Genomic DNA, 23020 nt, shown 5'->3' with positions numbered 1-23020 from the left:
TTTTGTGCACTAAAATGTGAAAAGTCTTACTATTAATCATTTCGGATGTTATTGTTCTTGATAAACTCAGTTGGATATATATGTTTGCATTTTTGGAATTCTGGTTTCTGCTGTCCAGACAATTTTTAACATGGGAAAAGGAAGAGAGGGCTTTCACGTTATCTGAGAGGAAGATAGTCATTAATCAGAAGGACCGTTTCTTGCTTGTCACCGTCATCCCAATTGCAGAGCAGAAACCAGAAGTAAAAAAGAGTAGACAATCTTAACTTTAACCACTCAGTCACACAACTAAAACACAAAGTGGAAAGATAAAATTGTCGTCTTAAAGAAAACAGTACTACAGCTTTATTTTAAAACTTTTATTGAAAAAATCAATTCAGGTAACTTGATTATGTAGTAGAGATGAAATCTATTCAATGCAGCCACCTTCAATCTCAATCACTGACTTGATACAGGCCCCGAACTGGGAGCATGCCTTTTCCACAAGTACCAACATAAGCTCGGCGAATACTTGACAGATGGTGACGATCAGGCTGGCGTTGGTGTTATGGGAGGTCATGTTGGTGATGTCCTCAATATATGACCAAATGAAGTAGTTCAGCGAGTTCAGATCGGGGGAAGAAGGGAGCCAGTGAGAAAAAGGTACAAAGTCGTAGCACTCTTTCTGAAGCCAAATCTGGGTCTTTTTGGACTTGTGGACCAATGCTGTCCTGTTGCCACACCCAGGGTCTGCCAGTGGCCACCTGATAGCATCCAGGTACACTTTAGTGTTAACTTTCAAGTCGACTTCTAAGATGTGAGGTGGCATGATGTGGCCTTCACTTGAAACCACACCAAAGACCATAACCACGGCAGGAAATTTTTTTATCACCCTGGGGACGTCCCTGTTATTTGTGGCAATTCAGCGATGCATTTTGAGAGTGCTGACAATTGTCCTGTTGTCATAACTTGAATCGGTAGAGAGCATGAGTTGTACAGTGGCACATCTCTGATCTCGCTTGTTAAACATTGTGTCACTTTCAAACATGATAGAAGGCTCCTATCACTCTTGGGATTTGTATATAATAGGCCAATTTAATCATTCCACCCTGTATATAGTCATTTTTAAAGTGTATATGATCATCTATTATATAAATCTCATCTGTCTGTTTAAATGTATGTATGTATGCATATATGTCTGCCTAAAACTTTCGACGGATTTTCATGAGATCAGTATCCTTTTGAAGCTCAACCCTTCGGACAAGAAATATCGAAAAATTGGCTAAAACATTGACCAATATCCTTACACACACATCCACTTTCTTTTCTGCCTTTGTGTCACGGGTTTGAGCCTGCTTGCCTACTACAACTTTTTTTTTTGCTCAACACACATCTACAAACACCCGGGCAACGCTGGGCACCCAGGCTAGTTTACAATATTAGCTGAAGTGTTTCAGTTTACCTGCATTTAGACAACATCACTATCTACTATAAATACATTTCCTTATGTCTTGTTAAAAGTTTTTATATTTGTAAGTCATTGTTAAGTTAATTTTTTAATAATCACCCTTGTCAAACATTACAATACACATACATAAATATAGATAAGTGAAACCCAATATTCCCTTACTATTAGAATCTATGAACATAATAGAACCATGAAATTAGGTAATAACTAAAATGCTCTCGTCTTTCACGTGTTCTACTATTTCATATAAATATATATTGCTATGTTAAGATTTTGTTCCTTAGAAGCGCTTGTTGAATTTGAATTAAATAAGATACGTATTATATACGTTTGAAGCTAAAACAACGCATTGTTACAAAATAAACAGATATGTCTTCTTTTTTTTTTTTTGCCATGTTGCTGTTGGAGTAGAGAATTAGCTGTTTGTTGTTTCTACAGTAGTTTCCTAAGTCTAAGGAACAAAATCTTAACGTGAATCTCGCGTGACCAAACGCACTGTTTCGAGACTTAAAAAACTACTGTAGAAACAACAAACGGTTAATTCTCTGCTCCAACAACAACATGGCAAAAAAAAAGAAGACATACTGAAGATGAAAGTTTCCTTCGAAATATATTTATGAAATTTAACATAAGTTTCAAACAAAATAAACATCTGTTTATTTTGTAACAATGCTTGCTTTGTTTTCAAACGTATATATTGCTATGTTGTATATTTACAAGTGGATGTTTATGTTAACATTTTAATTATCACGTTTGGTCAAACATTTCAGGGTGGTATGATAAATTTATCGCCTTAAAAAAAACAACACTAAAGCTTTATTTTAAAACTTTTATTTAAAAAATCAATTCAGATAATTTGATTATGTAGTAGAGATGACATCTATTCAGTGAAGGCGCCTTCAATCTCTATCACTGCCTTGATACGGGTCTGGGATTGGGAGCATGCCTTTTCCACAAGCACCGGTGAGAGCTTGGTGAATACTTGGCAAATGGCGGCAATCAGGCTCGATTTGGTGTTGTGGGAGGTCATGTTTGTGATGTTCTCGACTTATGACCAAACAGAAGTAGTCCAGTGGCTTCAGATTGGGAGAGGAAGGGGGCCAGTAAGAGAAGGATACAAAGTTTGGGTGTCTTTGGACTTGTGGGCTGGTACCGTGTCCTGCGGTCACTTGATTGCACCAGGGGAACACCACACTCTTCAGCACATCCAGATACATTTTAGTGTTGACTTTCAAGCTGACTTCAAAGATGTGAGGTGGCATGATGTGGCTCTCACTTAAAACTACACCAAAGACCATAACCGTGGACGAAAACTGTTTTCATCACCCAGGGCATGTCCCTGTTATTTGTAACAATCCAGCGATCTACGGTCCTGTTGTCATAATTTGGGTCGATAGAGAGCATAAGTTGTACAGTGGCACATCTCCGATCTCTCTCATTGGACATTGTGTCACTTTCAGACATGATAAAAGGCTCTTATCGCTTTTAGAATTTGTGCACAACTGGCCAACTAGTAGATGGTCTGCAACAAAAAAAGAAAACCCGTTTTCATCTAACTGAAATGGAATCATGTCGTCTTTTCTAAGAATTTTATCATTCCACCCTGTAAAAAATGGACATACATAAATGTAGATTGGTGAAACCCAATGGTTCCTTACTATAAGAATCTATAAACATAATCGAGCCATTAAATTAGGTGATAACAAAAATGTTCCAAAGTTTGAAATCTTAGTTGTATCTATATATATTTGAGAGACTTTCTCTATCTACCAAATGGTCTTTCATGCTTAGGTTTGGAATAAAACATTTGCTGATCAGACAATTTTATTTGAAATACTATTTTTGGATCAGTCTGTCCATTCGTTGACCAGTCCATCAGATTATCACTCATGAAAATTAAGTTCAATATAAAACTTGCATCATGGAACTCAGAGATTGATAGGACACATGTAAAGAATATCAATTCTTCGCAGTTTCTTTTCTCCTTCTCGCAAGTGAGTTTCTCTTTTCATTGATTCATATTTTGATTATTCATAGCCACCTGGCTAAATTCAGAGGAATCCAATACAAGGAATTATCAAAGTATAAAAAGAACAATCAAGATGTATAAAACAATAAAAACAAAAAACAAAGACAAAAGAATAAAAAGAAAACAATAACAAGAAGGAAACCAAAAAGGAAAATAGATAAAAACGATAAAAACAATGAAAAAATAAAATTATTTTTATTTATAAAATTAAAAACAAGAAATAGAAAAATGAAAAGAAAAAGAAAAATAGAAAAAAGAAAAAGCTATAAAATGGAGAAAAACAAAACAAAACAAAAAGGAAAACACAATACAAAGAAAAACAAGAAAAAAATAAAACAATAAAAGGAAAAATAAAAACAAAAAAACAATAAAAGAAAAAGGATACAATAAAATAAAAAGAAAAAAACAATGAAAAAGGAAAGAACAAAACAAAACAAAAAAAAAGTCAAAAGAAAAGGCAACATTAAAGCAAAAATAACAATTAAAACAAAAAGAAAAACAAAAAGAAAAACATCAAAAGAAAAGAAATAAGAACAAGACCAGTAAAAAAAACAAAATAAAAAAGAATAAACAATAAAAAAATGAAAAAGAAACAATAAAAGAAAAATAAACATTAAAACTAAAAATAACAATAAAAACAAAGAGAAAAACAATAAAACAAAAGAAATAAGAACAAAACTAATAAAAAACAAAAATAAAAATGAAAAACAATAAAAAAGGAAACAATAAAAGAAAAATAAACGCTAAAACCAAAAATAGCAATACAAACAAAAAGGAAAAAAAAAAAACCCAATAAAAAGAAAGAAAAATCTAGAATAATTGCTGTTCTGGTGTTTGTTCTTAGATCAGAAGAAGATTCATCACTCTCCAGCAACAATGGCAGAATCCTCCTTGCAGCAATGAAAAAAAAAACCCCAAAAGAACACATTTGCATTCGCAGACACATTAATGAGATTCTGATGGAACGACTTGTTGAAAATAATTGGGATTATGCTTTGTACAATTTTAATAACGAAGATTTATTTTTTTCATCTATTTCAGAACAGAGCAAACTTACAGAGTTTCTTATTTTTCACACAAATATCATATTCTAAAAATCACATAAATTGATCAAGTAGTTTTATTTTTATAAAGAAAATAATTTTTAAACACTTAATGGGAATTCGTAGCCATTATTACAATATAAATCTAATAAGCATGACTTGTTCAGTTATCTGTTATTTGTTTCTTAACATTTTTTAAAAATGGCGGGCAAGGCACTCACTTCTCAGATACTCATAAAATTTAATTTTCTTATTTAAAAATAAACTATTTGACCAATTTCTATGATTTTTGGAATATGACATCTATTGTTTTGTAATATAGAGGAAATTCTAGACAAGAGCTTTACTTTCTTTTTCAGACCACTTGCCTTTGGAATTCCCTACTTGCTCCCTGTTTCCATGTGCATATCGATATGTAAAAATTTTAATGCAATGTAAACAAAAGTCTTGCTACCGAACTCTTCACTTAGGTTGTCTCCAATAAGAGTAGCCTCTTATGTTTCAGTGGAAATTTGTATTATTTGGGAGGTTTAAATTAAAAAAAAACAAAACAAACAAAGAAAACAGCTGTTAGATCTCTAATTGACATGTCATAGTTGTTTCAACAGTGGTGGGCATAGCAGCCAATCTTTTTTTCTTTCTTCTCTTTGCAACCAAAGTGATCGAAACAATTAAAAAGAACAACAAATAACTCCATTAACCGCTCTGGATTTGATTAATTTGCTTATTACAGATTTTTTTTTTTTTTTTTGTATTATGGAAATCACTCCAGACAAGGTGTGAAGCCACTTGATGGAAGAAGCTAACAACAATGAAAGGTAATTATGAAAACGACAGAAAGTGCCTTGAAAAGGCCAAGGTTATAGGTAGGAGAAAAAGTTAGTAGGAAGAGCTCCACAAGCCTGTGGTTCTTGTAAAGAAATTACTGAAATAGGAAGCTGTATTACAATGGGGTATTAAAACAGGGAATTGATGGCAACCACTAGACCAAAGAGCTGGAACAATGGAAGCAGGGAATAGATCAGACAATTCTAAAGAACACATCAATATTTATAAGAAAGACTGAGACTAGCAACATCACGTTTTTGTAAAATAGGTTGCAGAGAAAAAGGGTGGTGCCAATTAAATTACAGATAAATTTCTGCATCTTATTAAGACCCTTCAAATGAGACAGTCATGTACCAGCCCAAATTTGACAACAGTACTCCATACAAGGTCTGATAGTAGATTTGTAGTGATAAAGAATCGCCTAAGGTGTGAGAAAGTGTTTAGAGCTAGTAAAATTCAATCTTACGATAAACACAAAAAGGAATGGATTTAATATATGAATTTCAAGAAAGATTTGATTAAAAAGAAAAAAAAAAAAAAATTTCAGAGTCAATTTTGCCTCAAGAGCAAAGCCATCCATGAGAATCTCAGGAAGGAAAGGGACACGTCTACGATTGAAAGACACAAGCTGAATCTTAACAGGATTACAAGTAGATGAAGATGAAATTTTTCATTTTCTTGTTTAACTAACCTTATGGGTAATTTTCGATTTTTAACTTCATTTTTATGCACTCAACATCTCATCTGGCTGCACATGATCATGCAACAATAGCAATATCAGTGCATATCCAAAAACAATATCACAAGACAGAGAAAGAGTATTTATTTAGTATATAGTTTTCGTGATAGCATCAAGGAGAGTCTGGTGAGCTTTCATATTCCTGTTGACAGTTGGGAGTCCCTAGCGTATGATCGCAAGCAGTGGAGGACACTGATATACAGGGGTGCAGAACACTATGAAGCAGCCAAAATAGACCGAGAGAAGCTTAAGAGAGCATGTAGGAAATGCCAAATCTTGCCGCCCAACCATGGAGATCTCTGGATGTGTAAGGTGTGTGATCGGGCTCTGTTGTCGAAGGCAGGTTTTGTTAATAACATGAAAGCCCACGATAATACAGGTTCCGCTGCTGTTAGTCTCATACAAATCAGTGAGCGTTTTCAGTGTCATGTCTGCTTGAGGGTGTGCAAGTCGCTGGCAGGTCTAAAAAGTCATATTCGGGCTCATGGACTTTTAGTGACTGAGGGAGTGGCTCTCGTCTGACAAGACGTTGCAATCATCATCATATATTTTACAGAGTAAGCTGATCTATCTATTTACATCTAAATGTCTTGGTAGCAACTTGTGGTAGTTATGGCCTCAGAATCATGATATACTTCTGTAACGTACTTTTGTTAATACACCTTTTATTAATTACTAGCTGCATATACCCGGCCTTGTTCAGTCGAAACATATTGCTGGGTGGAGGGATGAGTCACATACTATTTAAGATACACCGAATATCCTAACTTGCTATGAAAAGTGAACATTTTGGATTTAGGAAAGCATAAAACACATCCATCTTGGTTTATGAAAATCAAACGTGAAGTAACTTTCATAGCTTAACTCTTATAGTTTAAGTAAATAAGCTTACTTTTGGTTTTAAATGCAACTGCTGTCAGCTATTAATAATTGAAAATATACTAAATTAAATATAAATTAAATCTATATATCTATAAAAGTGAACGTGTAGGTGTATGTGTACATTTTCCTACACAATAACTGTCAATTTTAAGTCTACAGACTTGAAATTTGATGTACAGGGTACTGAAATTTGGGAAATTTTTTGTAATCCATTTTCGGCCAGAAATTTGGCTGTTAAGGGGTCAAAGTCCAACCATTTTACCTTTGAGAATTCTACCAAACTCCTCGGCCAATTTTAGGTCTAAACAATTGAAATTTTAGATATAGGTTTCTTGGACATGGATCTAACTTAATAACTTGATTTGAGCCCAAAACAATAAATGTTAAGGGGTCATAATAGGGGTCAAAGTTAAAGAAATTGACCTTTTTTTTTTTTGTTTGCTTAACATACACCTCCAAACACCCGTGCAACACCGGGCTGAAATGCTAGTTGAAAATAAAATAAAATAAATTAACTTGAAATAATATTTCTAAATAAAACAATTAAAATGATTCTATTACAACAAACCATTAATAAAATCGAGCTAATTATTAAAATAAATTTTCTTTAATGTAATATACAAATGGGGGCCTTCACTGAATGTAGATTTCTTTTGAATACATAGCATATATAGAAATCATCTTGGAATATTTCAGTATCTATATATTAATACGATAGCGTGTGTGTTATTTTCTGTCACACTTACATCCGGGTCGTTTAATTGTTATGTACTTCCATTTATTGTCATAAATAATTTTACCAAGAATTATTCATAAGTTTTGGTTTCAATTTCGATTATAACTTAAGACATCTATTTTTTTTTATAAATAATTTTATCAAGAATTCTTCATAAGTTTTGGTTTCGATTATGGCTGAAGGAACTCAAGTTATATATATATATTTTTTTTTTCATATGTTTTTTTCACAAGTTTTTATTTTAGTTTCAAATCAAGCCAAGTCATATGGATATATTTTTTTATTTTTAAAATCATAACTTTATAATACATAAAAATTGATAGAGCATTAACTATAATAATATATACGAATCTACAAGAATTAAAATATCATATTTAAGCGTATTTTACGACTGGGCTTTGCTGGGCGTTCGTGCTCGCTTAGATAAATACTTTTACATTTTTAACAAAAAGCTACGGTAATATCAGAGCGTCTCCATTCGCACTGAACATCTACAGAATGCCAACATCAATAGATTACATATGAATGAGTCCCTTCCACAGGTCCCCACTAGTGAAAAATAATTTGTGAAACAGTGTACGTTTATTACCATTATCGTCCTATAAAGAAAATAAATGCCACTCATGGAATCTATAAATAATATATATAGAAATCAATCAGATTTTTAAAGTCAAACCGGAATAGCAATCTGTCTGACATCTCTCTATTTCATTCCAGCTAATCCATTTCTTAAATTAGCTTTTCCTACTATGTTATTGGCATAAATATATTTTATTTCGGTGCATTTTTTTTCTGAAAATACTTATTTTGACTAAGAAAGCTTCTAGAGTGGAGACAAACTTTTGAGACGCTGGTGTCTGTAATACAATAATAGAAATATTAAACAACTCTGTTCAGTCTTGACAGACTATGGATACCCACTGAAGGGTGCCTGTGCATGAAATTATCGTGGCAAGAGTTGTGCAATCTTCAACCACACCTCTCCTGAGTCGGCACTGTTTTAATTCCAGTTGCAAGTATATATAAGTTCAGGTCGACTGGAAACAATGCCGAGATAAGCAGAGAGCACATACAGCACTTATTGTTCCCAAATGGTTACTTGGTACTAGCCAGGCTCATCATTGCTTAACTTCAGTGATCTTGCAAGAATCGGTGTGTCAACGTGATTGAACCATATTAGTGAATGTCCAAAAAAAGAATAAGCAATGTAGAAACATAAAATAAAAACTGTTGGACATTAATGGCTTAAACTTGGTGGACAAGTCGAGTATAGAGTGAAGTTTATTTGTACCAAATATGGCTGGATTTCAAAAAGGATTGTGCATTTTATTAACTCTCGTTTTCATCAATAAAAACTTGCAGAGAAATTGTTGCTGGTGGTGCTCTATTCAAATCTCCAGTTGTCATGACAACAAAAAGTGATCAAACTAAAAAAAGTAAAAAAAAAAACTTAAAAAAAAAACTTACCTCATCCGGACTAAAGAATCTGTCATGATCAACAATTGAGAACAATCTGTTTTGTGGATTGTCTTTATCCCTGAAAATGGAAAAAAAAATAATAAATAAATAAAAAAACAAATATTAAAATGAAATAATTTCTAAGAATTATAATAGAATATAAAATGTTTCTGATTTTTTTTAGAAGAGACATTTACTCTCAGACCGTTACTTTCTATAACATTCCTTTAAACTTTACTAGCCTGAGTGCCCGGCGTTGCCCAGATGTTTGGATGCATGTGTTGAGCAAAATAAAATAAAAAAATGTTAAAAAAGTGGTAGTAGGCAGGTAAGCAGGCTCGAACCAGTACTACAAGGAAGGAAAAGAACGTGAAAAAAAAAAAAACATGACGTCTTTGCTGTTGCATCCATCGCCAAGCCTGGAAGTAATGCAGATTAAGATTAATCAATCAAAAAAGGGATGACTTTTGAAAATATCGGCGAAAAAAGCGACCCCTTCCTGTAGAAAAGTGCTCAGTTGAGGGTGAAGAAATAAATATTTTCAGCCAAATTTTCGATATTTGTCGTCCGAAGGGTCGAGCTTCAAAACAATACCAATCTCGTGAAAATCCATCACCTCTGTCGAAAGTTTTAGGCAGACATACAAACATACATACATACATTTAAACAGCCAGGTGAGATTTATATATAAACTAGCGGTGATGCACGGCATTGCACGGGTGTTTGGAGGTGTAAAAAAAATGTTTTGGTAGGAGGGTAAGCTTGAACCCAAAGCATTGAGGCGAAGGAAAAAAAACAGCCTGACATCTTACTACGACACTAAGAAGGCAGAGATGTGAGAATGGTTGATATTAAACGATTAAAAAGTTAAGTGAATGAGTTCACACAGGTGCGTAAATTTAATGAGGTCAAAGATCATGCCATAGAGGAATGAAATCCCGCACTTAAGCTGTGAGGCAGTACTTTTGGTTTTGTTTTGTTTCTCCAAGATATTGGAGGGAAATCAGCTCCCCATAAAAAGGGGAGTGTCCAAATGAATAGCAATTGTCTGATATGACGGTTTTCACTGCATTGATCAAAGCTGATTGCTTTCTGGATGTCCCTGGCAGGAAAGCCGAGGAATTGCTTTCACTCCATTAGTTTCACTTTATTTATACTAAAAAGCCGAACAAACATGCGATAGAACGGAATAGCGCGAATTTTATAATATTTGATCAAAATAAATCTAGATACGATGTCCTTTTGCAAATCGTAAATATTATGATCTAAGTTCTAAGACATAGTACATCCTGGAGAACCCCGGCGAAAAAAGCCTTTGCTGGAGATACAAAAATGCGTTTACCACTTTTGCCTTTTATATATATAGACTAGCGGGGTTGCCCAGCATTGCCTGGGTGTTTGTCTGTGTAAAAGAAAACAAAAAAGGTTTTGGTATGGAGGTAGGCTCAAACCCAAAGCCTTGACGCGAAGGTGAAAAAGGAAGTGTGAAAAAGCCTGACATCTTACTGCTTGGCCAATATGGGACAGGAATGAAAAGCGTTCTAATTTAACGATTAAAAAGTTAAGTGACAGGTGCGTGAATTTAATGCGGTTAAACATCACGCCATAGGGAAATGAAATTAACTTTTGCTGCAAGCCAGTTTCTGCGTTTCTCTCCAAGATGTTGGAGATAACCAGCTCCCCATATAAAGGGGAGTGTTCAAATGAATAGCAATTGTCTGATATAAGGGGTTTCTCCTGCATTGATCAAAGTTGATTGCTTTCTGAATGTCCCTACACAAGGGTCAGGAAGCTTCATTCTGATCTGGATTCAGTTTCGCTTTTATACTGAAAAGCCAAACAAACATGCGTAGACCAAGAAATATTGCCAAATTAAAGATACACATGACCTTGTTTCATAAATTGTAGATATTATAATCTAGGTAGCATATAAAATGTTCTAAAAAACTGTAACCGCCCCCCCCCCGAAAAAAAGCCTTTGCCGAACATACACAAAAAATGCACACACTAACATACATTTTGCCTTTTATATATATAGACTAGTGTGGGTGCCCGGCGTTGCCCATGTGTTTGTCGGTGTAAAAGAAAAGAAGTTTTGGGAGACAGGTAGGCTCGAATGTGAAGACTGAAAAGAAAGGGGAAAAAACCTGACATCTTACTGCTCAGCCACGACAGGACAGGAAGTGAAAAGCGTTCTAATTCAATGTTAAGTGACATGTGCATGAATTTAATGAGGTCAAATATCACGCGACTTTAATTTGGCTGCAAGCCAGTTTATCCCCCCCCCCCCGAAGATGTTGGGGAAAACCAGCTCCTTTTAAAAAGGGGAATGTCCAAATGAATAGCAATCGTCTTATATAAGGGGTTTCTCCTGCAGTGATCAAAGTTGATTGCTTTTCTGGACCTTCCAGCACGAGTGCCGAGGAGCCTCCCTTGTAAACTGATTCAGTTTCCCTTGTATACGGAAAAGCTAAACAAACGTGGAGAATGAGAAATACTGCAAAAATATTGTGTAAAAGTCGTTCAAATAAAAGATAGATGCGACCTCTCTTTGTAAATCATAGATATTATAATCTAGGGAGCATATAAACAGTTTTAAGAATGAGTGACCCCACCGAGCGCCCCCCCCCCAGCCTTTTCCGGACATACACAAAAAATGCACACACACACCAACATATATTTTGCCTTTTATATATATATAGACTACCAGGGGTGCCCTGCGTTGCCCGTGTGTTTGTTGGTGTAAAAGAAAAAAAAGTTTTGGGAGGCAGGTAGGCTCGAGCCGGAAGCCTTGAGGCCAGGTGGAAAAAAGTGTGAAATAATTTTACATCTTACCGCTCGGCCACGACGGGACAGGAACTGAAAAGTGTTTTAATTTAACAGTTAAAAAGTTAAGTGACAGATGCGTGAATTTAATGAGGGCAAACATCAGGCGACTTAACTTTGGCTGCAACCTAGTTTTCCCAAGATGTTGGGAAAAACCAGCTCCCTATAAAAAGGGGAGTGTCGAAATAAATAGCAATTGTCTGATATAAGAGGTTTTCCCCGCATTGATCAAACCTTATTGCTTTCTGGACATCTTGGCACAAAAGGTCGAGAACAAACTTCTCTTTCACAGTTTCGTTTTTTTATACGGAAAAGCCAAACAAACACACGATGAGTAAAATATATCGCGAAAATAGCATATAAAAGTCACCCAAATTAAAGATACATGCGACCCTCTTTCGTAAATCGGAGATATTATAATCTAGGTAACATATAAAAAGTTCTAAGGAATAGTGATCCCCTCCAAGCGCCCCCCCTCCCTAAAAAGCTATTGCCGGACATTTTTTTTACATAGGAGTCACCACTTATCAAGGCCCTGAGGCCACTCAAGGATGAGGGTTATTGAGTGTACAGTAATCAATGGGACAATATCCTAGTAGTCGTTATTAATGGAAATTTGGTAGATTGGATTACTTAAGGGGACGGTTCATCAAGAATTTGTTTACATTGGACTTGAAGACAATCAAATTGTAGTCTACTGGGAAACAGGTAAATGGAAGAGAGTTCCACAGGCGTGCAGTTCTAAGAAAGAAGCACTGTTTGTGGAATCTACATTTTGATTTAAGCACAGTTAAAGAGTGGGGAAAGTTATTGTTTCAGCTAGACGGGTGATTTTTGAAAAAGATTGGCAAAAGGGGACCAGAGATTGGAGCTCAGATGAGCATTTGTCGTGGAAATAACGATAAAACAAAGACAGGCTTGCAACATCCCTTCTGTGGGAAAGAGGTTGCAAGGAAAAGAAAAGGGCATCCCCACGAAGTTACAAAGTCTGTTTCGTACTCTGTTAAGGAAGGACAAGCTGCTTCTAGTAACTCCTGCCCAAATGTGGCAACAATACTCCATCACTGGATGTACTTGGCTTTTATATAGAAATACACAAAATGTGCAAACACACATTAACACACATTTTACCTTTTATATGTATAGACTAGTGGGGGTGCCCGGCGTTGCCTGGGTGTTTTGGAGGTGTAAAATAAAAAAAAAATTTTTTTGGTAGGAAGGTTCGAACCCAAAGCCTTAACGTGAAGATGGAAAAGAAAGGGAAAAAAAACCTGACATCTTACTGCTCGGCCACGACAGGAGAGGAAGTTAAAAGGGTTTCAATCTAACGATTAAAAAGTTAAATTTTTTTTTTTTTTTTTTTTAATTACATTTTCATCCCAAACAAGGCAAATTGCCACTTTGGTGTAGGGGGCTACTATCAGGGGCAACAACTACTGGGGTATTATGTAGGGATTTAGGCAGCAAGATGTCGGTTCACGTTACACTTGAACTTCTGCACGTCAGTACTGTTGGAGAAGCAGGGATCTGGAATGGAATTCCAGAGTCTAGCGGTTCTGGGGAAGAAACTATTGGAGTAAAAAGATCTTTTACATCTAGGGATCTCTACAGTGTGTGAATTTAATGAGGTTAAGCATCACGCAATAGCGGAAACTTAACTTTGGCTGCAAGCCAGTTTTCCCCAAGATGTTGTTGGGGAAACCCAGCTCTCCATAAAAAGAGGAGTGTTCAAATGAATAGCAATTGTCTGATATAAGGGGTTTCTCCCACATTTATCAAACCTTATCGCTTTCTGGATGTCTCAGCACGAAAAGCAGAGAACACAAATTCGCTTTCACAGTTTCACTTTTTTATATGGAAAAGCCAAAGAAACATGTGTAAACCAAAAAATATTGCGAAAACAGTGTGTAAAAGTCGCCCAAATTAAAGATACACACGACCTCGTTTCGTAAATCGGAGATGTTATAATCTAGATAGCATATAAAAAGTTCTATGAAACAGTGCCCCCCCCCCAAGTCTTTGCCGGATGTACACCAAAAATGCACACACTCACACACATTTTGCCTTTTATATATATAGATAATATGTTTATATGACATTCATATTATTTTATTGCTGTGTAAGACATACCATACCAGCAACAAAATAATATGAATATTATATAAATATATTTGTGGTTTTGGAATATTTACTAACTAGCAGGACTCGTTAACCGGCGTTGCCCAGTGGAAGCCCCACTCTGAGATACAGCATTAAAAATTAATAGCAAAATACAGTACAGTTTATAATACACATGTATATAATCAAATAACATTATAAATTTCCAAGATCTTTTTTATTTTTAAATCATTATATACATTACATCTAATTCAGAAGCAGAATCTCGAACAGTTGTGTGTGGATTGGTTTCGATCGTTGTCAGCATCCGATGGCTGACCACTATGCTCATCATTTTCAAGACTCTCATCGCAGTCACAAAATTTCTTAAACCACCATTCTGCTGTGCGTTCAGTAGTGGTTCCTGGGCCAAACGCTTTGTTGATATTTCGGCCTAGCTTGAATTGAAATAAGAAAATTGTGCAAATTTGCTTTTTTTTTTAACCAGTATTCAATGTTCTGAAAAGAAAACATAATTGTTTTCAAACGATCGTAATTTAAAGGATTAGATAGAGCAAAAAATACTCTTTGAAATCTATAGATATAAAAGCGAAAATGTATGTATGTATGTGTGTTCGCTTTTTCTGTGTGTCTACAAAAGGCTTCTTTCAGAGAAGCGGTCGGTCGGTTCACAACTTCATAATATCTCAGAGTTAACAACGAAGCTCGCCTGTCTATTTAATTTGCTTGATTTCGGGAAGATTTGTCGCTCGCCTCATGTGGGTTAGTCTTTTTCCTATAACATCTTGGGGGCGAGGAAAAAAAGCGTTCAGCAGTAAATGAAATCCCGCAGTCAAACTTGACCTCATTAACTCATTAAAACGAGCACCTGCTAAATTCAAACATGTTTCCGTAAGAATGTCGCGGTGGGGCAATGGTTAACGTCGCACTTTTTTTTTTTCACAACTTTGCCTCAACAGTTCGGGTTCAATCCTCATGCTTACTTTTTTTTTTACCCCCCCCCCTCCAAACACCCGGGCAACGCCGGGTACCCCTACCTAGTGATATATAAAGTAAAGGTATTATAACGAAAACTTATTTGTAACCAAAATTAAAATTATATATATGGTGATTGTTACTTTCTTTATTGCTGATTATTTATCCATTTCCATACACTTTTTTAAAAATATTTTCTTGTTATTTTATTTTATTCATTTTATTTTATTCATTTTATAATTTATTTTTAATTTATTATTTATTTTATAATTTTTTATTTATTTTTATTTTATACACATACACACATATATATATACATGTGGATATGTGATCAAGATTATTATCTTCTGTGGGAACGAAGGTGACTCTTCAGACCAGCACTGCTTTTATACAGTTTTTTGCATAGGTCGCACTTATGCTGACATTGAGGGACACCAACTGGTACTGCTTTACTGTGAACATTCATATGAAGCTTCAGACCTCTGCTTGATTTGCAGACCATAGAGCACATAGAATATCTGTGTTCCACAGTGTTTTCCCCATCCAAGAAAGACTGATTTCCAGAAGATCGCTTTTGACTAGCTAGACCGGCTCCAGATATAGTAATTCTATCACATAAATCACAAATGTAGTTCAGCACAAAAGCCCTGATAGATTTAACATATTTTTCTTGCAAATATCATGCTTAATTTTCACATAGTCATATTTTTTCTTCTCAAAACTATCACAGTCGTGATAAACCATGGAACATCACTTTTCATGATCACTTTCCCAGCTAGACATGTCAATACCGAGAGCTTTTAGGTTACTCTTGATGTTGTCTTTGAAGCGTTTCTTTGGATTTTGTTGTGGATGCTTTCCTTGTATAATTTCGCCATAAAACAGGCACTTGGGTAAGCTCTCATCCTCCATCCTTATTAGATGCCCAGCCCACCTAATCTGGTTACATATATCAATTTTTCAATGCATGGTATGTTAGCTTGCATGAGGACATCCGTATCAGATGTAAAAGAGATGCCCAGAATGTGTGTGTGTATATATATATATATATATATATATATATATATATATATATATAGATGTCTCGTGTTGCGGGGTTCGAATCGTTTGACTGGTGTTAATCGTTACACCCTGCACTGAAGATTCCCGAAAGAATGAAACACTAGTGTCATTATTTCCATGGCAAGTGCTCATCTGAGCTCCAATCTATGGTCCCCCCTTGCCAGACTTTCATGTAAAACACTCCTCTAGCTGAAACCACTATCAATAATTTTCCCCATATATTATCTGTGCCTAAACCAAAAATGTAGATTCCATGAATAAAGCTTCTTTCTTAGAACTGCACCCCTGTGGAACTCTCTTTCATTTGTCTAGTTTTAAGCTGACTACAATTTGGTTGTCTTCAAGTCCAATGTAAACAAATTCTTGATGACCCGTCCTCTTAAGTAATCCAATTTACCAAATTTCCACTACTAATGATTACTACGAAATTATCCCATTGACTACTGTACACTCAATAACCGTTAATCTCGAGGGGCTGGTGGGCCTTGATAAGTGGTGACTCCTATGTAAAAAAAAGAAGAAATACAAGTGAACAATGACTAAAAAACGAAAGAAAATAAAAAAGAAAATATAGAGAGAGACAATGTAATTGCAAATAGTTTTTTCCATTTGCAACAACATTTTTATTAAATTGTAATTGCAGCAACATTTTTATTAAATTGTAATTGCAACAAAAAACATTTTTAATAAATTGTAATTGCAACAAACAACATTTTTATTAAATTGTAATTGCAACAAAAAACATTTTTAATAAATTGTAATTGAAACAACATTTTTATTAAATTGTAATTGCAACAACATTTTTATTAAATTGTAATTGCAACAAACAACATTTTTATTAAATTGTAATTGCAACAAACAACATTTTTAATAAATTGCTATTGCAACAACAATTTTATTAAATTGTAATTGCAACATTTTTATTAAATTGTAATTGCAACAAACAACATTTTTATTAAATTGTAATTGCAACAAACAACATTTTTAATAAATTGTAATTGCAGTAACATTTTTATTAAATTGTAATTGCAACAAAAAACATTTTTAATAAATTGTAATTGAAACAACATTTTTATTAAATTGTAATTGCAGCAACATTTTTATTAAATTGTAATTGCAACAAAAAACATTTTTAATAAATTGTAATTGCAACAAACAACATTTTTATTAAATTGTAATTGCAGCAACATTTTTATTAAATTGTAATTGCAACAAAAAACATTTTTAATAAATTGTTATTGCAACAACAATTTTATTAAATTGTAATTGCATCAACATTTTTATTAAATTGTAATTGCAACAAACAACATTTTTATTAAATTGTAATTGCAACAAACAACATTTTTATTAAATTGTAATTGCAACAAACAACATTGTTATTAAATTGTAATTACAACAAACAACATTTTTATTAAATTATAATTGCAACAAACAATAACAATGAAGAGAATAACAAAGATCCCTATCTGAACATCTCCCAGTTGTTTTTGTTTAGTTCAAAAGCTGTACTAGTATCACAAAAAAATACTTACTTGAGTTCTCTGACAATTTTCTGGTATTTCTTTGAAAGAATATCTGTGCAATTCTCTTCCACTGAATAAAATTCAACCTCTCTCTGGAAAAAAAATAACAAAAAGAAATTCCTATAAATAAGACCAGGCCAGAGATAGGTTACTTTGGAAGTAAATTTCTTAAAACCATTTAACGTGTTAGATATTAGCATGCCAGGGAACACCAGATAACCCTAATCAATTATTATTATGATTGTGTTTTATAAGTTTAAACTAGCCTGGGTGCCTGGCGTTGCCCGGATGTTTGGAGGTGTGTGTTCAGTAACAAGCAAAAAAAAAAGTGGTAGTAAGCAGGCGAAGGTGGAAAAGAAAGGGAAAGAAAATCTGACGTCTTACTGCTACTCCATGATGCGACCGGAAGTTCAGAACGTTAAAATTAGGCAAAGTCAATCCAACCGATATGATTTGCAAAAATGGCTCGCAAAAAAATCGACCCCTCCTTGTAGAAAATTGCCCAGTTGAGGGTGAAGGAATTAAATGTTTTTGGCCAGTTTCTCAATATTTGTCATCCGAGACGTAGAGCTTCAAAATGATACTGATCTCGTTAAAATTCGTTGTCTCTCTCGAAAGTTTTATACAAACATACATACATACATTTAAACAGACAGGTGAGATTTATATAATAGACAAGCCTGCCCGGATGGTTTGAAGTGTGTGTTGAACAAAAAATAAAAAATAAAGTAGTAGTAGGCAGGCAAGCTTGAACCTATACTGCGAAGGAGGAAAAGAACGTGACTCCCCCCCAAAAAAAACGTGACGTCTTTGCTGTTGCGCCCATCACCAAACCGGACGGACGTAGGTTTAAATTAAGGCTAGTCAATTGAAAAAAGAGGATTACTTTAAAAAATATCGGCGAAAAAAGTGACCCCTCTCTATAGAATAGTGCCCAGGGTGAAGGAATTAATGTTTTGGGCCAATTTTTCGATACTTGTTGTCTGAAGTGTCGAGCTTCAAAACGATACTGATCTTGTGAAAATCCGTCGCCTCTGTTGAAAGTTTTAGGCATACATACATACATACATACATACATACATACATTTAAAGAGACAGGTGAGATTTATATAATAGATGGAATGTCACATAAAATAGTTATTTTAGAATGAAATATTTATTTAAAATAACTTTGGAATGTTTATCAACTGAGCAACTTAGGAATACCAAAGATTATAGATTATGTAAAAACATCAGATGATGATCGTAGTGCTATGTGTATTAATGACATCATAATAGGAAGATAGATTTTGAAACAACTACAGTTTTCAGTTAGTTAGTTCATCGAAGAGAGGAGTTGGAATTGAAGAGCCAACAGGTTGTAATAGCTCAAAGCACCTGAAAGAGGGGGCCAATGTCTATAAAATGTAAGAAACAATGGACCAGCATGCAGCTTTTCAATTAGGAAACATCTGGAATAAAGTTGCCGAAAAGACGACCCAAGATTTGTTTATTCACTGAGAAGAATCTTCTTTGCAGCTTCCCATCAAACAAGACCAAAGATGAACCAGGTATGTTTCTTAGATTGCCCAATGTTAGCCCATTCCCTCAAAGAGAATTGTTATCCTTCCTCTTTTTGTTATATGTCATACTCTCATCATTAAACGATGAAATATATCGACACGTAACTATTTATACACTAGACAATAATAGAAACTCATAAAGATATACAACCCTACTACGTTCCAAACACGTGCCAGCGTGTAAAACAGATGCTAAACTGATGATGATGATGATATTAACAAATAACTGCTGTAATTATTGTGTGTCAGTAATGCAGTTAACACGGTACTGATTTGAATTCAACTTACTTCTGTTGGATAGGTGCAGAAAGGTCAAGGGGTTACTGATGAGGCGCATCAGACTCAGTGATTATGACCTGCGTGCTAAAAAGCGAGTCCGTGCGTTTTAGGTGCAGTCTGGTTAATGGGGGTTACCACTCCCCACACATACACCCATACAAAAAATAAACGCACATGAGGATTTTTTAGTCAGAGTAGAGTCAGAAGAGAGCAGATAGTTGATTGGAGTCGAAGTTGATAGACAGTTGGACTTGAGTTAGTTTCGAGACCAGAAGAAAGGATGCCTCAATGGAAAAAAACGCAAGAAAGCTTGAGTTAACAATGGGAGGGGTCTCCCGGTTCACTTGTAGATGTCAGACGAAATAAAGAGATCCTTGCCAGAAAATCAGCGTCGTGTTTTTATCTTAGATGCTCTTTACAGCTCATCAACTAGTGACAGGAGGAATTGCATCCCAGAAGAGACAAGATAACAAAAAAGTTGTTTTTTTTACATAGACATCACCACTTATCAAGTCCCATGAGCCACTCGAGGATAAGGGTTAAAGAGTGTATAGTAGTCAATTGGACAATATAGTAATTGTCAGTAATGGAAATTTAGTAAATTTGTTAACTTAAGGGGAATGGCTTATCAAGAACATGTTTACATTGGACTTGAAGACAACCATATTGTAGTCAGCTGGAAAGCAGGAAAACAGAAGACAGTTTCACAGGCGTGCAGTTCTAAGACAGAAGCTATATTCATGGAATCTACGTTTAGGTTTAGGAACAGATAAAGAGTGGGGAAAATTATTGATAGTGTTTTCAGCTAGACAAGTGTTTCTTGTGAAAGTTTGGCTAAGGGGGATCATAGATTGAAGTTCAGTCGAGCACTTGCTATGAAAATAACGATAAAGCAAAGACAAACTCGCTACATCTCTTCTGTGAGAAAGAGGGTTGCAGCGAAGAAAAAAGGACATCTCCTATGAGGCTATGAAATCTATTTTGAACTTTATCAAGGGAGGATAAGTCCTTTCTAGCAGCTGCTGCCCAGATGTGGCAACAGTACTCCATCCTTGGATGTACCTGGCTCTAATATAAATAGAGAATTACATCAGCAGTGAGATATCTACTGGATTGATAGAAGGATCCCACCATTTTTCCAGCAGCTTTGGCAACAAATTTGATGTACGTGTTCCATTTCAGATCAGGAGTAAAGGCCAAGCCCAGAAGCTTGTCAAAACATGAGGCCATTGTACTATGTGTTCAAGATCAGAGAAGAAAGAATCAGAGAGAACTTAGTCATTTATGGTCTTAGATGTGCTACCATAGATGGTAGTGTCATCAGCATAAATGTCTACGAATGATGTAAGGACGTGATTTGGAAGATCATTAATGTAAATCAGGAAGAGAGTTGGGCCCAGGATGGACCCCTGAGGGACTCCAGCATTAATACTGTGAGCTTCTGATTTCTGCCCATCAACTACTACTCTTATTAAACTATCAGAGAGAAATAATTTGAAAAGTGTTATGGGGTTAAATGGTAATAAGAATGAAGGAACACAGGACTTTTAGGAATGAACATGTATTCACATATATTACAGGCAAAAGCAGGTTGAGCAATACCATTCCTAAACAGGTGGGCGTTTGCACACGACCTCCTTGGCCACGTGCCAATCTCTGACTCTGGGCACCGGTACTCGATACTGGAAGTGATGTCACCAGAGGAAGTGACGTCATGAGATAGTCCATTAATCCTATGGAAGGGTGTCTCCAACACCTCCTCCCCAGTTTTTTGTTTGTAAAAGCTGTCAGTACTTCCTCCTCTTAGGGATTACCTTCAATGGCTCGGTAAACTTTCTCTTACGGAACAACCACCGTAGTTCAGGTGTTGGTTGAGGAGGTTCAAGATCAAAAGTTTCGAAGACAGTGTCTATCGGCTCATCTTCCAATGGTAAACTGTCGCTGGTTCCAACTGATCGACATCTTAGTTGGTTCTGGTGACGTTTGTGGGTATATGCTGGTCCTTGTATATGTACTATGTCATTGACTCTCTTAGTAATTGTACCAACCTCCCAGAATGATGTGTTGTTTTTATAACTTTTGAAAAACTCTCTTTCATCTGACCTTAAATGTTTACTAGGTACACAAGTGATCACTAGTGGCTTTGACTGTTTAGGTAAGAATAGTCCGCAAATAAAAAAATGAGAATAATCATCTAAACAGTAATAATACTCAAACATTATTTTTGTTGTGTATAGATTATTTAAAAATCAAACAGAAATATGAATTCAAAAGTAGATAAAAAAATCAAAATTAAAAAAAGCGAGTTTCTTACCTGAGAGAAAACTTTCTCTTGCCATTGGAATACTCGATCCTCACAGTCCGCGTTTGGATTTGCATTAAGCATTCGTTCGTTATCGATTTTGTCTTCAGTTTCATCCAGATCACTCAGTAACATGTTTGATGTGATCCGGCGGAGACAGATCCTGCAAAGAGATCCATATTATCATTATCATCACAAGCCCGGGCATAAAATATGCTTACCTCTGGGTCTTGATAAGCGGTGACCCCCATGTAAAAAAAAAAAAAAAAATGATATTTTAGTTTGTCCATATTTCGTATATATTATTATACAGTTGTGATTTCAAAAGGAAAAAAAAGCTAGAATCAAAACTGAAATTGTAGCAGTCAAAGCTGGTGATGTTACCACTGTACCAACGTGACAAACATATGAGCTGATTAAAAATTAAAAATAAACTGAGGTGAATGTACAAAATGTATAACGATTTTTTAATTCTGACCCATTTTTAATTCTTTAAAAACTATTTTAACTGGCTAAAGACCCATAAAAGAATGATCCATAAAAAATCCCACCATTTGACGCCCTTAGCACCGCTCTGCAACTTTAAGTTTCAGAGGAGATAGAGTTTGAAAATTTGGAGACAGACAGACATATAACCTTTTATATATTAGATTATTAATTTTTTTTTTATATAGAAAACTAAAGGGAAAGGGAAATTAAACCTTCTCTACCACCAATAGCAATGGCCAAAAACACATTACCTGAAAATACTTCTTTTAAACTCTCTCTACCGTGCTAAAAAGCTATTTACACCTGAAAATATCCTGTACCTCTATAAGGCCACCATTCGCCCAAGTATGGAGTATTGTTGTCACATTTGGACTGTGCATCTCTTGCGCATCTCTCACTCCTGGACAGGGTTCAGAAGAGAGTTGCTAACCTGATAGGTACTGAACTATCATCTAAGCTTCAGCCTCTGTCCCACCGACAAAATGTTGCATCCCTCTGCCTGTTCTACAAATATTTTAATGGTGAATGCTCTGACGAACTACAAGCACTTGTACCCCCTCGATGTAAATACCTCCGACAAACCCGACAGGCAGCTAAATCCCACCGCTACACAGTAGAGATCCCTAGATGTAAGAAAGCCTTCTACTCCAGTAGTTTCAGAACTGCTCGACTTTGGAACTCTCTTCCAGAATTCTGCTTACCCAACTGCACTGACATGCAGA

At 35.2% G+C, this 23020-nt stretch overlaps 2 protein-coding genes across 2 annotated transcripts in view; one reads left to right on the top strand and one right to left on the bottom strand.

Moving 5' to 3' along the window:
- The window catches only part of LOC145261098 (uncharacterized), a 446786-nt gene that overhangs the window by 52606 nt on the left and 371160 nt on the right, over nt 1-23020 (top strand). The window lies entirely within an intron of this gene.
- LOC145261100 (tectonic-like complex member MKS1) overlaps nt 1-23020 on the bottom strand; it is a 474527-nt gene that overhangs the window by 443308 nt on the left and 8199 nt on the right. The window contains exons 2-4 of the mRNA XM_080119317.1: nt 21822-21972; nt 17676-17758; nt 9172-9241 (exon numbers count right to left, since the gene is read on the bottom strand). Of these exons, the coding sequence (XP_079975443.1) occupies nt 9172-9241; nt 17676-17758; nt 21822-21972 (304 nt within the window). The remainder of the gene's footprint in view (nt 1-9171; nt 9242-17675; nt 17759-21821; nt 21973-23020) is intronic.

The sequence above is a fragment of the Euprymna scolopes genome, chromosome 37 (assembly GCF_053919585.1).
Source record: "Euprymna scolopes isolate OS-2025 chromosome 37, ASM5391958v1, whole genome shotgun sequence".
Lineage (NCBI taxonomy): Eukaryota > Metazoa > Mollusca > Cephalopoda > Sepiida > Sepiolidae > Euprymna > Euprymna scolopes.
This window is presented reverse-complemented; position numbering and strand designations above follow the sequence as displayed.